The sequence below is a fragment of the Cyprinodon variegatus genome, unplaced genomic scaffold (genome assembly GCF_000732505.1).
Source record: "Cyprinodon variegatus isolate N-32 unplaced genomic scaffold, C_variegatus-1.0 Scaffold724, whole genome shotgun sequence".
Lineage (NCBI taxonomy): Eukaryota > Metazoa > Chordata > Actinopteri > Cyprinodontiformes > Cyprinodontidae > Cyprinodon > Cyprinodon variegatus.
Window position 1 is genome coordinate 374,848 of NW_015151177.1, and position 16,319 is coordinate 391,166.

General features: G+C 38.5%; 1 protein-coding gene across 5 annotated transcripts; it reads left to right on the forward strand.

Moving 5' to 3' along the window:
• Positions 1 to 2,646: 2,646 nt before the first annotated feature.
• On the forward strand, positions 2,647 to 15,625 carry LOC107097778 (SKI family transcriptional corepressor 1 homolog-B-like). Of its 5 annotated transcripts, none has more exons than XM_015395063.1 (9): positions 2,647 to 2,864; positions 3,975 to 5,721; positions 6,162 to 6,246; positions 6,333 to 6,401; positions 6,530 to 6,592; positions 7,289 to 7,363; positions 7,456 to 7,530; positions 8,377 to 8,442; positions 13,632 to 15,625. In XM_015395063.1, the coding sequence occupies exons 2-9, from the start codon at positions 3,985 to 3,987 to the stop codon at positions 13,727 to 13,729; spliced, it is 2,268 nt and encodes a 755-aa protein (XP_015250549.1). In that variant the 5' UTR covers positions 2,647 to 2,864; positions 3,975 to 3,984; the 3' UTR covers positions 13,730 to 15,625. The 5 variants fall into 5 exon arrangements, with proteins under 5 accessions (XP_015250549.1, XP_015250550.1, XP_015250551.1 ...); XM_015395064.1 differs by having other exon boundaries at positions 13,635 to 15,625; XM_015395065.1 differs by lacking the exon at positions 8,377 to 8,442.
• Positions 15,626 to 16,319: the final 694 nt, after the last annotated feature.

The following is a 16,319-nucleotide window of genomic DNA, read 5'->3' on the forward strand; positions in this document are numbered from 1 at the left end:
GACACCTGAAGGTGCATTTCTCCTCCAGGTTAAAAGCTTTCTGTGCATATCAATGAAGCCGGCCTGGTCATTTGTATCCAACAGGAATAATAAAGGGAGCTCGCTTAAAATTACAGCTGAAATGTCTCTAATTAAAAACTCCTCGCTGCTGATCTGCAGCCGCATCAGCTCACGTTTCCCCAAGAATAAACGGCGACAAAAGGCTGCATTCAGCTCTGCGGCCTAAATAATTAAAAGGAGAGGAATAATTACAGTATAAAATTGTAATTATTGGAGGGGGGCTGCGGGGGAAGCCTCTCCACGGTGAAAGAGGAGAGGATGCGCTTATAGGATCAGGTTCAGCATCAATATTGCAGGGAGGTAAGAGAATAAAAGTAGATGACACTAAACTCTCATCTGTTCAGGAACACTCTGTTCCTGCCTCCAGTGTGATGGGTGACAGTATGTGCTTGATTCTCATTATGGTGCCTGAAACAATCAAGTGTTTTGGCTTCTGTTTGACATAGTGGCTGGGTCAGCAGGGCTGGACAGAAATGTTCTGGGGTCTGCCTTCCTATTGGGCCCCTTAAACCCCCCACCATGCACAAATTGTATAAGATTTTTAACATAGGTGTCTGTTTATTTGTCTATTCTAGACTCTAAACACAACAGAAACATCAAAACTAAAGACACTTTAGGATGATATGTGTATAGTTCTATTTATTTATTTACTTATTTATTGATGTGCTTTAATGTTAATGGATCACAAACGAAAGAACCAAGATGTATAGAAATTTAGTTGGGCCATGGCTTTAATAATATATGAACACTTTCAGTGTATTCTTATTATCAGTTCATATGAAATCGTACGAAAAGTTATGCACAGTATTTTGTACGTTTTTGACGTTTTTTTCATCGTATTTCGTCGTATTGTTACATCTTGCCTCGAGACAAGATATCCTTGCGCATGCGCATCTTACGCACCATTCAATAACATACAATTTAACATACAATTAACCCTAACCCTGACCCTAACCCTAAGATACAAAACAGCAAGCAACCTATACATCATGAAGTAATTATTGCACTGTCCGTCCCAGTTTTACGTCCGTCCGCGGATCTGCTTTTTTCGTCTGTCTGGCTGCACATGCGCACTGATATGTTTTTCGAGGAAAAACGTCAAAAACGTACGAAATACTGTGCATGACTTTTCGTACGATTTCATACGAACTGATAATGAGAATATGTTGACACTTTGAAGATTAATAACCTCTAAAATTTATTGAAAATACCATTTAAAGAAAAAAATAATAAGTTATGAATCAAATAAACCAATTCAATGATATGATTTAGAGGAGTTAAACTGACTGAGTTATTTTGAAATGCCACAACAAGATGTTCTGCATCATGGTTATCCTTAAGATTTACTTAGGAAGAAGAACATAAAAAAAAAAATAATAATAAAAGGTGATTTCTTTTTCCTAAGGGATCATCCTGGTGCTCATCTCTGAATATTTTGGCTAAATCCAGAAGATAATCTCTTAATTATAACTTAGAAAACGTGGGCTTTGGACACCTCTGTAGATTTCTGTTTTATCAGACAATCTTAAATGTGTCGGTTTTTTTTAGAAATAGGATTTTTAGTTTCTTTTTTAAGGCTTATTTTCTTATGCATCATAGTCTGTGTGTCCTTGCACCATGCATCATATTTTTAAAATGAATGGCTCTCCTCAGCATTCTTTATAAAACAATCCCTTATCTCTCTGCTTCTTTCTTTTCTGTGTGTGGCTGGGGGTCCATCAGGTTGTAGCCCCCATGATCAGCCCTTTAAAGGGGCTTTTAGGGACACCCCTGTATTTTAGACCTAATTTCCAGAGTCTCATCTTTAACCAGAGGTTAAGTAATTGATACAGCAAAGCGTCCAAGCTTTTAAAACTTTGAAGATTTCTATTTTTTAAGTCAATCGCCTCTCAGCTTCATTCAGTTTGCATTAGCATAACACTTGACTAAATCAGGCCGAAGGATCCCACATCTATTTCAGATTTCTAACCTTCATTTATTCTTTTTTTTTTCCTCCCCCAAAGCTGCTGAGTGATTTGCGTGGCCGCGGCGTGGAAGCCAAACAGATGGTGGTGAAACTTGATAAATGAGCCAGGGCCTTTTTGGGCTTCTTGCTGCCTGCAAAGCGCAACTTGCGCAGCGGCTCGCTTCCACTGCGGGGAAATAAAGCAAGATGCGCGCTGATCCTTAATGCAAATGAAACGCTTTGATCAGTTTGACCCCAGGGGCCTCCGGGGGGTCTTTAGTAAGGAGTGTCTGAGTGAGCCGCTTTACGCACTTACCATTTAGTTTCTATTTATTTAGAACTATTGTAAAGTTTTAATTTATAACCGTTTTTTGTAATTAAATACCAATAATTCTGAGGCCAAATGTCTCCATATTTGGGGTCAGCGGGGGCCTAATTGGGAATAACGCCTTTCTTTCTGTTTTGTGCGTCAAAAATTGTGAATCTTTGTGTAGCTTCGCGTGTTTATGTGTTTGAGAGAGAATGGGGAGTAGAGAGGGAGAGCTATTACACATCAGCATGACGGCAGGAGGAGGAGGAGGAGGAGGAGGAGGAGAGAGGTGCCATGTGCTTCCTGTCTACACGGTATTCACCTCCCAGAGCTCAAACAGGATGGAGGTCCTGCGCGTCGCTGCTGTTTCTTCCTGAGCTTCAGCCAACTGAGAGAAAGTTTGCAGTTTTTTTGTGCTTTTTTCCTGCGTTTTTATCACCGTTTTCTATCCGGACAAAAATATTCTCCAAATTTCCTCTCCTTACTTTTTTTTATTTTATTTCTTTCACCAAACATCGCTGGAGCGTCTTGTCTTTTTAGAAGAGGAAGGTAGGTGATATTTTAAGGTTTTAAAATAATTGGAATGCAAAACGGATATTATTGCTTGCATTTATTTATTTTTCTTTCTTTTTTGGAATAGAAAAAATGTAGTTTGTAAGCTAAATGATTAATATGTGATGATAAAGCAGGGAGCCAGCTATTAGAAACCTGCTCCGTAGATTTGCGCGGCCTTTGAAAACCCCGCAAAGAGTCGATCATTGGCGCAGGTGAATGTGACACAGGCCTTCTCCAACCTAATTCCTGCCTGCAGTCTGAGGCTAATCTGCGCTGAAGCTTTAATTATATATAGGGCTAGTCTTTTATTAACAATGCGGGGACGCACGCTTGGATCCGTGTAATTACCAGAAAAGCAGCTTAGAGTTGCTCTTTTCTTCTCCGCTAAGCGCATTGGCGCAGCTCAGGCTGCATTTCCCTTCTGTCCTTTTCCGTGTCTAAGGATCTTATGTGACTCTTAAGTAGCTGCTCCGTAAGTGCTGAGCCGATTTGAAGATAAGGGGAGCAGGAGAGGTCCTCCTTCCACGCAGGAGGTTGAGTGAAATCCGGGAGAAGGAGGCCGGACGCGCAGATGAAGAAAATTAGGAGAAGTTAAGAACAAGGGCAAAAACTAAATTCACTTTTGCAATCGAACAAACCATATAAACTATTATTATTATTATTATTATTATTATTATTATTATTATTATTATTATTATTATTATTATTATTATTATTATTATNTAAACTATTATTATTATTATTATTATTATTATTATTATTATTATTATTATTATTATTATTATTATTATTATTATTATTATTATATATTTTCCGTATTACTGATTCATTTATCTTAGTTAATATTTGCATTTGAAGGTTTATTTTGACGCAATTCGATGAAAAAAAACTCCTAAAATAGTTAATAGTGATACAGATGTCTTCCTTGTTGTAATAAAAATATATACAATATTTATAACATTATTTGATTTTGTATTTTTTCTTTACTCATATAAATAAATAAATATACACATATATATACATAGGAGTGTGTGCTTCATTCTTTTTTTAGCAGGCCTAATAAGTAGCCTGTTTCAATTATAATTTTGTGATTTTGATGGTTAGGCTTCCAGGGATGGAGTCGATGCCCGGACATCTTGGAGACGCGGGACGAGACGCCAGCTCTTCCCCGAGTTTAAAGCAAGACGCTCCGAGCTTTTCCAGCCCCAACTCCCTCAAACCGAACCAAGTGAGTGAGACCTCCCTGTACGGGGTGCCCATCGTGTCTCTGGTCATAGATGGGAAGGAGAGACTCTGCCTTGCACAGATTTCCAACACCCTTCTGAAAAACTACAGCTACAACGAGATCCACAACCGCCGGGTGGCTCTGGGCATCACCTGCGTGCAGTGCACGCCCGTCCAGCTGGAGCTCCTGAGGCGCGCAGGGGCCATGCCCATCTCATCCAGGCGCTGCGGGATGATCACCAAACGGGAGGCCGAGCGCCTCTGCAAGTCCTTCCTAGGAGCGCACAGCCCTCCGAAGCTGCCAGAGAATTTCGCCTTTGACGTGTCCCATGAATGCGCCTGGGGCTGCAGAGGCAGCTTCATCCCCGCCAGATACAACAGCTCCAGGGCCAAGTGCATCAAATGCAGCTTTTGCAACATGTATTTCTCCCCGAATAAGTTTATTTTTCACTCTCATCGCACTCCAGAGTCCAAGTACCTGCAGCCGGACGCGGCTAACTTCAATTCGTGGAGAAGGCACCTGAAACTGACGGACAAGAAACAGTCAGAGGATATAAACCACGCGTGGGAGGATGTTAAGGCCATGTTCAACGGGGGGAGCAGAAAGAGGACTCTTCCCATGAGCGGCTCGGGAATGTCTTCATCGTTGAAGTCGCAGACCTCCTCCAGTTTGGCTCCAACTAGTTCCCCTGAGATCCCCCACAAAACTTTACGGTGCGACGAGGAGCAGGGAAGCAATAATTTAAGTTTGGCTGGAGGCGCGCGGAGCTACCCGGTCATCCCTGTGCCCAGCAAGAGCTTTGGCATGCTGCAGAAGATCCCCCCACCCCTATTCCCCCATCACCCCTATGGTTTCCCCAGCTATGGGCTGTGTCAGAAAAAGAGCGACGCAGTGACTGATGGGAACAAATCCGCGGTTCCGGGTGTGTTCTGGCCCGGAGCCAAGGACTCCCTCTACCCCGCTTTCCCCATGTTCTGGCCCACAGCAGGAGGCCTGCCCATGCCACCCTACCCGGGCGCCCCACCTAAACCTCCAACTGAGCGTCCGGGTGTCCGGCAAACTGAGTTGGACCTTTCTGACCAAAGCGATCGGGGCGCAAACACACCCAAAGACACAACCCCGCATCCTCACCATGAGCGCAGCCCGAGCTCCCAGTCCTCCTCCACTAGAAACGACGAGGACAGATCCGGAGACGAGGCCTCTCAGAGGAAGATCAGCTACATCTCAGCCTTCAGACCCGTGGTCAAAGACGCGGAAACGATCGCCAAACTCTACGGCAACCGGGACGGGTTCGGCGCGCGTCCCGGCTACCTGTCCCCGGATTTCATCAGCGAGAGCTCCAGCTACAGATCGGCGTCCCCGGACAGGGACAGCGTAGTGGACGATGAGGACGACGATCCAGACGTGGACGTGGAATCCAACCGGGGTCCGGAGGAGGAGGAGTCCATCCGGATCTCACCGGGTGGGGATGTCCGAGGCTCCCCTGCGCAGGAGCGGCTCTGCGCTGCAGCCGAGGAGGGCCAGCAGCGGCCTGACTGCCCCATCAGCCCGGGGGCGGCTGGGGCGTCACCGCAGGCCTCATCGGATGAGGAGCGACAGATGCGTAACGGCTCCCCTCCTCATGAGGTGAGATTAGATGAATTGGAGCTTTAATGATCCCCGGAGGGAAAGTTGGACAGAAGCAGCAGAAGTAAATGTGGTCAAAAATGCTGACCTGCAAGATTTAGGCAGTCAAATGGCCTTTGCTCTTTGGCTAATAAAACCAGTTCCCCCTGAGCAAAACATTTAATTATTATTTAGATTTTTTTTAAAATAAAAATAAGAAATATCTTATTTTTTTATTATTATTATTGTTATACACAAACCTTTAAAAAATGTGAAATGCGGGTTTATTTTTTCCCCAAATAGGCCTTTTATTTTTTTTTATTTCACACAATCTAATCAATCTAATTAAATAGCTTTTATGTTTTTATTTATATTTAATAGATCTTTTTTATATTTTTCAAACGGCTGTAATTATGTGAAGAACCGCAGCAAATGGCCTGTAATTGCTCTCTGTTTTGCAGGTGTTCCCTCATGAAAAGGACGCACCGATGCTCCTCCTGAACGACCGTCCTTCCTTCAGCTCCAAACCACCCAACAGACCCAGCGGTATAATTATTGATCCGATTTATTACCTGCTGATATATCCAACCCAAATCTTTAGAAATCCCTTAAACTGAACCCCCTGTATGCAGGTATCCATCACATGGCTGAAGCGCAAACACAGCATGGCGCAACTTCCTATTCAGAGAAGGACAGACAAGGTTTAAAATTATTATTTATATCCCAAAAAATTCAGAAATTTTCACATATATATTTTTTAAACCATAAAACAGCTTGCAGCGACTTTGATTTTTCCTTTATTTGATTATTATTTAATATTTATGTGCAGGTGATGGAGCTTTACGCATCGACATCAGTGTGCATGAAAGAGATCTGGAGAATATGGCCAAAGGTGGGGAGCGTTTTAAGGCTCATAACCTAAAAAACAAGACAATTATTTGTATTATTTCATGACATAGTAAAATTTTAATAGATGATAATTTTTTTTCCATGATCTTTTTAATTCCTAAACTAAAACCCGCCCCTTTATCAACCTAAACATCCCCAGTCTGTTAGAATAACATTAAATACTGATTTCCACCTGATTTGAAATGTTGCTGCTAAAGAGATGCACGCCCAAATATCCGAATGCGAATTTGCATTTTATAGGCCTACAGTGTTTCCATAGTTGTTAACCACTTAATCACGAGATGTAGGAGTTTTGACTTATTATTGTAAGGGGAAATCGTTTAGAGGCTATTAATATTTTAACGAACAGAGCCATAACCCCGAGGCTCGGCAGCTAATTATTTTACAACGCTTGGAAAAACCCTGGGACTCCGTTATTATCGTCTCCACCTCCAGGCAATGCATGGCAATTACTGCAGCAGCCTGGGAGAGAGAGGGGGGGAGAGAGGGGGAGAGAAGGGGTTATCAAGGAAGGAGATGCACCTGAAGTTGGTTTTATTGCAAGGGCTCCAACTAATCCTTACCAGCAGAAATAAAAAAAAACAGGATATGTTTATCATTTTTAAATATATATATTTAAGACAAATAAATAAATAGATAAAATATCTAACAGGATGTTAAATGTTCTTTTTTTCTCCAGAGGAATTGCAGAAGCAGCTGGTGGAGCAAGTGGAGCTGAGGAAGAAGTTGGAGAGAGAATTTCAGCATCTGAAAGGTATGATGGGGACAAAAGCGAGTTAGTTAGTCGGACTGGATCATTTCTTTGAGTCGATCTGTATGATGAGGTTCCTGGTTTTCCCCCCTCAGATAATTTCCAGGATCAAATGAAGCGTGAGCTGTCCTACAGAGAGGAAATGGTCCAGCAGTTGCAGATTGTTCGAGGTGAGTCTCTTTCTGTTAGTCTGGGCAGTGGATTTAAATCAGCTTTTCTTTAAGCCACAAAAGTTAAAGTTCAATAATTATTGGCTTTATACGATTATACACTGCAAAAACAATCTAAAATATCTTAAATTAAGTGTATTTAACATTAATTTGAGTAGGTAAATAAAAAAATTTGCCAATGGAATGAGTATTTTTATATTAAAAAGATATAATTAGATAATATGCAGTTGAAATAAGACAATGCAATTGTGTTTTCTTATTTTAAATGTAAATTGTCTTGTTCCATTGGCAAAGTGTCTCAATTACCTCTTCAATTCAAGAAAAAATGCATTTATTGCAAAAAAAAATCACTTTTTTAGATTTCAATTTTTTGCAGTGTAGAAGGAAAAGTGACACTTGCATATTGAAATAGTAGAGTGTTTTACTGTAAACTCCATCTTTGTTTTTTTATTTATTTTTGCTGTGGCTGAGGGGATTAATGGATCTCTATCAAAGGTGAAACTGAAGCCACGTTGTTTTGTTTGCAGATGTTATTTTCTCCTAAATCATGCTCTGGAAAATTGAATAGACAGACCATTATGTAGCTCTGTATCGCTTACATGCAGCAGACTTCAACTAATGCCACCCGTTAAAGGATTGGTTTAATGTTACAGTCATTTAAATACAGGGTTCAAGTACACAGAGGGGTCAGTCTAAATACCACAGGGGCAAACAGCACACGTTACACTCCTCCACACACTGTTTACTGATTTTGTTTGTTTTTACTTTCCTCCATAATCATTTTTGACCACTTATTTATTATTATTATTTTTTTACTTCTTTATTTTTATTTTTATTTTTTGATAGACACTTTGTGCAGCGAGTTGGACCAAGAGAGAAAGGCTCGTTATGCAATACAGCAGAAACTAAAAGGTAATTTCTAAGTGGTCCACAGAGGGAATCAATCATTATTCACATTTTTACCCACAAGCTCAAATGAATATGCAAGTGCTACTTTTTTGTTGTTTCGTTCGGCCTCTGCTGTGTTCAGATGTCAGTATTTACAGTGCGGCACAGTTAAAGTGAAGCTTCTCATTTTAAATCTGACTTGAGGCAGTGGAGAGCACCACTGGCCACTTTATCTGCTTCACACTGGCTGGGAAGTATATTCATTGTGAGTGATGAGGAAAAGATGGTTCAAACAAAGACAATCAAATTAGTTTAACCAGTTTATTATTTTTATTTAAAGGGAAAAACAAACCATTTCTATTTTTAAGAGATCTGACCAGAGCTTAGCTCATCAGATTATCAATGCTTTCATCTGCTGATGATTTTCTGGATGTGCAAAAAACAGATGCATTTTGTAAAGAAGCTTCAATAATAATGAAACAAAGCAGCCAAATATTCTTAATCTCTCTTTTTATTTTTGGGGCATTTTTAACTACATCTTCTCTATTCTTCTTTTGCGCTGCTGTTCTGCTCCCAGTAAAAAGTCAGCTCCTCCCACTGTTTCATTACATGAATGCTAATCAGTTGTCTTTAAGCTATACCTCAGCTTTACCATTTGGATAAAATATTTACGGTACTTTCTAATAAAAAAAAAAAAATTAATTTCCTTAATGTTATTTTATGATTAGTATTTAAATAACATTATAAAAAAGTGCTTTAAAAAAACTATTTAAAAAACACACTATGTCTGTGTTAGCAGCATTGCTGAAAGGTCGACCTCTGTGTAGGAACATGTTTGTTTTTTAACAAAAACCATAACTCTCTCATTAACAAGGACCAGTGAGGCCTGTTTACTTTCAAAGACTGAAGAACAGAAGAAGGACTCATTTCTTAAAATGTTTAATACGTGACTCAGGCTGCTATTTCTCCTCACCAAACACATTGAGAACCGGAATTCTCAATGTGTTTGAGTTCATCGGATTTTCACTCATGTCCGAAACAATCAAAGGAAACTAATTAGATAAAACTTTCCTTCATTTCTTCTGAATCTGGAAAACCCTGAGCGATACATATCTGTGAGAAGTGATAAATATTCATCATTAGCAGCGTTCTTTTCTTGCATTTTTTGCATTTGTAAAGACTTATTGTTTCCAACCAGGAAGAAAAAATGTCCCAAACCGTAATTAGAAAGGTGCTTACAAAAGAGACATTTTAAATATCAAATGAAACCAGAGCAGGGTTCTTTGAAGAAGCTCAACTGCAAACCAAAGGACTGCAGAAATGCCAAAGGATTGTCCGTAACAGGCCAGTGTTGTAGCTACTAAACTAAGAAAGGGGGGAAGTGATGCACTGACTTTGTTCATAACAGTTATTAGGGAGACAAGTTTATTCATATTGCACATTTCAGCAGCAAGACAATTTACTGCAGATGAGAAAAACACCTGCAGGCTCCATTTCATCTTCAAGGAGCTGTGAGGTTGAAGCTTTTAAGCTGTTGGTAAATGTGTCATTTCACCTTAAGTTGTTTATGTTTGAATGGAATAAGCTTCTCAGAGGATATCGGTCTTTCTTTTTCTGCATATAAGAAAATGAGGCTTGAAAGTTAAAGAGAAAAAGCTGAAAGCTCCTGTTTAAAAGAATCCTTATTGCAAAACATTTAAATCACTCAAGATAAGGAAATTAATATTGACCCTTGAGATAACTGAGATACAAAGCTGTGTTTTCAAGCAGCGTGTCAAAAACTTTATTTTTAATTCACTTAAAGAAGAAAAAAGAAATCCAACCTTTACTACTCTGGCTGCAGACTGAACATCTATTACCTAAAAACTCGAATTCCTCAGCGAGAAAGATGATGGCTGAATTAAGGGGGAAATTAATTATGAGATTAGGAAAGAGAAAATTTACACATTTGATTTTTTTTCCCCAAAAATTTAAGATATCAAAACAAGATGCATTGAGCTCCCTATGTTCACAAATCAGTAGTATCAGTAATAATGATGAAAAAAAAACAAGAATGAGAATTGATGCTGATTAGTTCATAATAACCTGAATATTCTGCATGAAAAAAAAAAATCACTGATTGATACACTGAAGTTACTGTAGCCAAACAATTATATTATAAATATATTTTAATTACATTATAATTAAATGTTCTTAGAGAATAAAATCCTTGTGCGCTGTTTTTGAGAAAAATGTAAAGAAGCTGTTTAGAGTTGCTAAACGATTCAAACATTTGTGTCCAGACAGACGTACAATAATGAAAAAAACCTTTACATTGTGACAATGAGGAAAAAAAAAAAAGTAAATCATGATAAGCATGATTTTCATTAGGGTATGAGTCAATAACAGCAGATAATGTCCAAAAAAGGGTTCACTTTCTGCAAAGACTTCTTTTTGTTTGTCCCATACTGGGACACTTTTTAACTTAAATGAAAAAGCCTCGTTTACTCCTGACCAAGAAATGCAGAACTGCTAAAACGTTAAAAACCACCTATGGTCACTTGCACAAACTCCTAAACATTTTGTCTTACTATAACCAATTTCAGTGTATATGAGTATGATTCAAAATATATTGCGGCAGATTTGTATTCAGCTTCATTTAATCTGATACTTTAAATATAATACAAAACAATGCAAAATCTCACAGAGAACCGTTCAGTCCAAGATCTTACAAAATAAGAAATATAGAAGAACTGCCAACCTACAAACATTTGCACACCACCATTACTGACATACTGAGGAAGCAAACTGATAAACTGATACATTATCCAATGCATCAGTTTATTAACTTGCTGCAAGTTCCATTTGTGGTAATGTTTGAAACTTTTAAATAAGAACAGGCAAACTGACTTAGAATCACAGTACTTTTATGGATTCACTGGGGGCAGCAGCCCCAATTTCAAAGACCTCTGCTCTCCAATGTTAGACACGGAGGTGGCAGCAACATGCTGAGGGGACGGTCTTCTCCATCAGAAACACGAAACCTGTTCAGTCAGTAAAGCTGTTGATTGATGGATGAATGGGGTTGCATTCAGGGCATTTCTGCAAGAAAATCTTCTAGAAGCTACTGAGGACTTCAAACCGGGACAGAAGTTGACCTTCTACAGGGCTCGAAACATAAAGCGAGACGTACAGTGGAATGGGTTAGATTCAGTTTATCTATATAGCACTAAATTTACAACACGTCATCTCAAAGGGACAGCTCAAGTCTAATTATACCAAGAGGTTCCAGGTCAAGAAGGCATGCAGCTTTAACTGCTTCAAGTTAAACACATCTATCATCTATCTGGCATGTAGCAGCTAAGCTCTGCTTTGTGCTGATCGACCACATTAGATGATGAATATATAAAAGTATAAAGACATTTTAAAAGCAGTTTTATCAAGACTATAACAACTCTGTGGTGTTGCAGTAATTAAAGATCCTACCAGTTTTTTTTTTGTTGTTTTTTTTTGTTTGTTTTTTTGTGTTTGTTTATGTGAAACATTCAGTAATACTTGACCTGGATTACATTCCGCTGAGTCTTGGTCTGACTCCAACCTTTCCAGACCCTGTTCTGCTGCATGCAGGATTTGATATATCATAAACATATATCATTTAACATATCACCAATGATAAAACAATAAAAAATGACAAAGATATTCAAAACATATCATTTCTAAATGTTGTATCAGAACATCTTTTATGGGGCACATTTAATAAGGAGATTGGATGTAGCAGAATCTGTCAAGCATTTAAACTGACAGTCCTACAAGAGAAAAGAACTTGAAAGGTCCTCCTCTAAACTCAGTAGAAATTATCCGTGTGCATAAAAACTCACCAATATCTAGTCTGAGTTTTTCTGCTGGTCAGTAGAAAAGGTAAAGAACAGCCTTGGAGTCATTAGGTTATGATCCCACTCACTGATATGTAGTTTTAATTACGCAAGGCAGGTTTATTCATATAGTACAATTTAGCACAGAGACAATTAAAAGTGCTTTATATGAGTTAAACAATAAAATAAAACAAAAATCAATGAAAAACAAACAAAGTTAGCTTTTGTTTCTGAAATATTACAGACATGGAGTCACATTCTGACCAGTTTAGGTCATATTTCCCCTAATATAAAGTTCAAACTTTAACTTTAAAACTTTAACTTTGTACATATTCTAGTGTAGTAGTATCCCAAATTTTTGTGGTGATGTTGACTCGCTGGTTAAGGTACCAGAACTGCTGCCTGTGACAATATGATTGGCTGAATGTTGCCATGACTTTGCAGAGTATTGTGGACAATGATATAATACCGTAATGCAGATTTATGAGAAGACCGAAAAGATTTGTTTTTGATTAACTTAGTAACTGCAGCTTTGCTCAGTAACTAACAATTTAGCTTCTTTTAGCTCAGACAGTCCCCATATTAAGCTACACAATTTCTACAAGTTTAATAAGCACACGTAATTTTTTCTAAGATGTTCCATTCGTCCTCCCCTGCCCTCAGACCTGAATGAAAAGAATAAATAAAACTCTGGTTCTCACCTCGCATAGAACGCACTATTTGCCTTTAAGATTGAAAATTATTGATTTCTACTTTTGGCTACTTTAGGTCGCCAAAGGAAAAGTAAAATGATAGTTAATATAGGTAATGGTAAAAAGAAAGCTCAGAAAAGATTTGACTCTTCTGCACTAAGTTTGTCCAAGAGGTGATGCCGTATCGAGACATATTCAACTTGTAATTTAAAGCTAATCACAATTTTTTTAGCAGTCTTTGTTGTTTATTTTATTTTTTTACAAGTTCAAGGGATAAAATTAAGATTAAAAAATATAACCTTAACGAAAGAAACAACGCAGTCTGATTTTGTTGAAGATTTTCATTTTAACATGAATGTAAGAACTGTGTCTTTTTTTGCCTTATTAAAAAAAGGCATGCTACTACTTTTAAAACATGAAAAAATGATTGGTTACTGTCTCTTTAAAAATGCTTTCTGCCTTTTCGGGTTGGCCAAATTTGCAACTTTTTAGGATTGCATTCAGGGGCCTTAAAAATCATTCAGAAGGCCTCAAATGGCCCCCGCTCTGCATTTTGGATTTTGCTCTAGAAAGTCAAAATTAAAGTAAAACAGTAGATTAATTACTAACCAACCTTTTCATTGTTGTTTTTCACCCTCATGTTCTCACTGATGGGCTCCTTCCCCCCTAGAAGCTCACGACGCCCTTCACCATTTCTCCTGCAAGATGCTCACTCCTCGTCAGTGCACTGGAGCCTGCACCTTCAAGTCACCTCTGCTGCCCCCCTAGTGCCACTGTCCTACAGCTGACTGCAACCCAGCCTGATAAAAAAAAAACAAAAAAAAAAAAACATGTTTGAAGATCCAACCTCGAGAGCCTTCATGTGTTCACCTCTTCCACCGAGGATTCCTGCTGCAGCTGCTGGTGCCACTGCTCTGCAGATACACCTCCATCAAGGCTCTGGAGGAGATGGATTCTGCAGCAACCTCTCCTCCAAACAACTGGACTCTTATGTTAAAGAGATCATGCTGTGAATCAGAGGATTGCTGATGCAAAGCTGCAAAGCTAAAACCAAGGAGGTCGCTGAATAAAAACTCTTTGCTCTTTCACTATCTGAAGAGAATAATGCTACATTATTTAAATAAATAAAAATATATATATCACGTGACAATGTGCAATGGCTTGTAAAATTGTGATTTTAAGTTCAACTCTCATTTGTTAGATTTGGTTGCATATGTTTTTACATGTATTTATAATGTTCCTTGGGTTTGTACACTGTGTATGTCATCAAGCACTTTAAATGGACAACATTTTTAAATTTGGACACCAAATTTGCTCCTCCAGTTTGTTTGCGTGTGTTATGAATACAGCACATAGTTATGAGCACTTACTGCAGCCGCCCTTCGGGTTTTTCACTTCAGATTATGGAGGCGAAAGAAGCACCATTAAAAGGAAAAGAAAATGCACTGACTGCTGGTTACGAATGTTTGCTTCTCATTTTTCTGTTTTCTTTTTCTGTTTCCTCTCAGTAAACTGAACCAAAACCTCCTCTGTTTTCTTTTTATACAGAGAAAAACAAGCTCAAGTATGAATTGTTGCCACTCCTTTCTTTTTTCTCCTGTTTATCTCCTGTACAAATCCAAATAAAACCTGAAAAGCTCTCTGGGCTTCATGTCCCTCACTGCTCCTCTGCTCTCCTCCAGTGGGAGCCTGACACCTGCTGGCCTTTCTCCAGAACACCCCCCTTCCTCCTCCTGAGGGTGATCGGATTGCCTCACATTGTGTTTGAGTTCAACATGATCTCTTTCATTAGGCAACCAACATCAGAGCATGACATGTCCAGTCATCTTATAATGTTTGACGTGGAGTCAGGGAGGCGAGGTGGGGGTGGAGATGGCGGTTCTGGGAGCAGGTTGATCCACTGGTGAAATCTAATTCTTCAGATGGGACGGCTAATAGATATTGATTACCCAGCTGGGGCCCTGGATGCTTCATACTGAGACGATATTCACATAATGTCACTAATGCACATTGAATGCTAATTTTCAGCCAACATAATTGCCCTCTGTGGCAAAGCTTGTTCCCTCTGAATGCTAACAAGGATGAGCAGCATCATAGTACAGTGGGAGCGACTTGGCTGGGGCCTCCCTGACAATGAAGTGGTTAAAAACACTGATGAAGTCTTTATCTCTTTAATCTTTTATTTTATTATTTGATCATTCTTCTGTTTTTTGTAATTATTTAGGGTATTCTTATTTGACTTTCAATGCTTGTTTTGTTAGTAATGAGGTTTTGGCCTATGGTTTGCAATCATTGGTTAAATAATATTAATTATGTCTCTGATGCATTTTTTTATGTTTTTTATGTGTTCTATATCATCATTTTGTTCCTTTTTATGTTAACTCATGTCTCTGAAAGTCTGTCTTTTTTTTGCCCTCTTTTTTCTTATTTATTGTTTTTCAGATTATTGAACCTGAAAGCAGCTTCTTATTTCCAGCTGTGACTTGATTAAACAGAGGGCCCTTCCAAAGAGCTATAAGAACAGACAGACAAGCTGTATTCCTTTAATGTTTGAGCCATTTACATTTTTTTCATTTTATTATGCTTTTCTTTGTGGTTATACATATGTATGTGATTTTTTTTTGTCTCCGTTTTTATTTGTTCTTTGTGTTTTTATGCTCTTTTTTGTGCTTTGATTTTTTTTTCTGTATATAACTGTAGTTCAATAAATTCTGATGATCTTGTGATAACCTTTTGCATTTTTCTGGCTGTGTTGCTTTATTTTTTTGCTCTCTTTTATTACTTATATGAAACAAACACTGTGGCCATTTAACAGAAACAAGGTGTATGCAAACTGAGCTGCTTTAGGCCCAGGCCAGCAGCGAAGAGACCAAAATGGCCACAATTACTAAAACCCCAAATTTTAGATATGTTCAAAGGAAAACAAAGTGATTTAACATTTTCAAACTGTCTAATAACAAATCTTTAAGGATTTTAACTAATATATGTTAAGGAAATTATTCATAGTTTGATAATGAAATTAATTAATAGGTGTTAAATCTCGCTGCTCGCTATCTTTACAGTAGTTATAACCTGTGAGTAAAGACATGAATTGCCTTTCTGTGCTAGAAAGTTGTACCAACACACAACTGTAAGTCAGACTTTGATGTTTTAGTTTGTATTTTCACAAGGTGAGCTAGTGTACCTTTGTGTTTAATGCATTTGCTTGACGCATCACATTTGTGAATGAATGTTATGTTTTTCTCTTGGTTCAGATCTCTGCCATTTTTTTTTTAATTATCAGATTTGGGAGGTTTCGTCTCGGTTTTGTATAATTTGTACTTTTCGTTCCTTCGTTCACTGCAGGGAAAAACAAGAA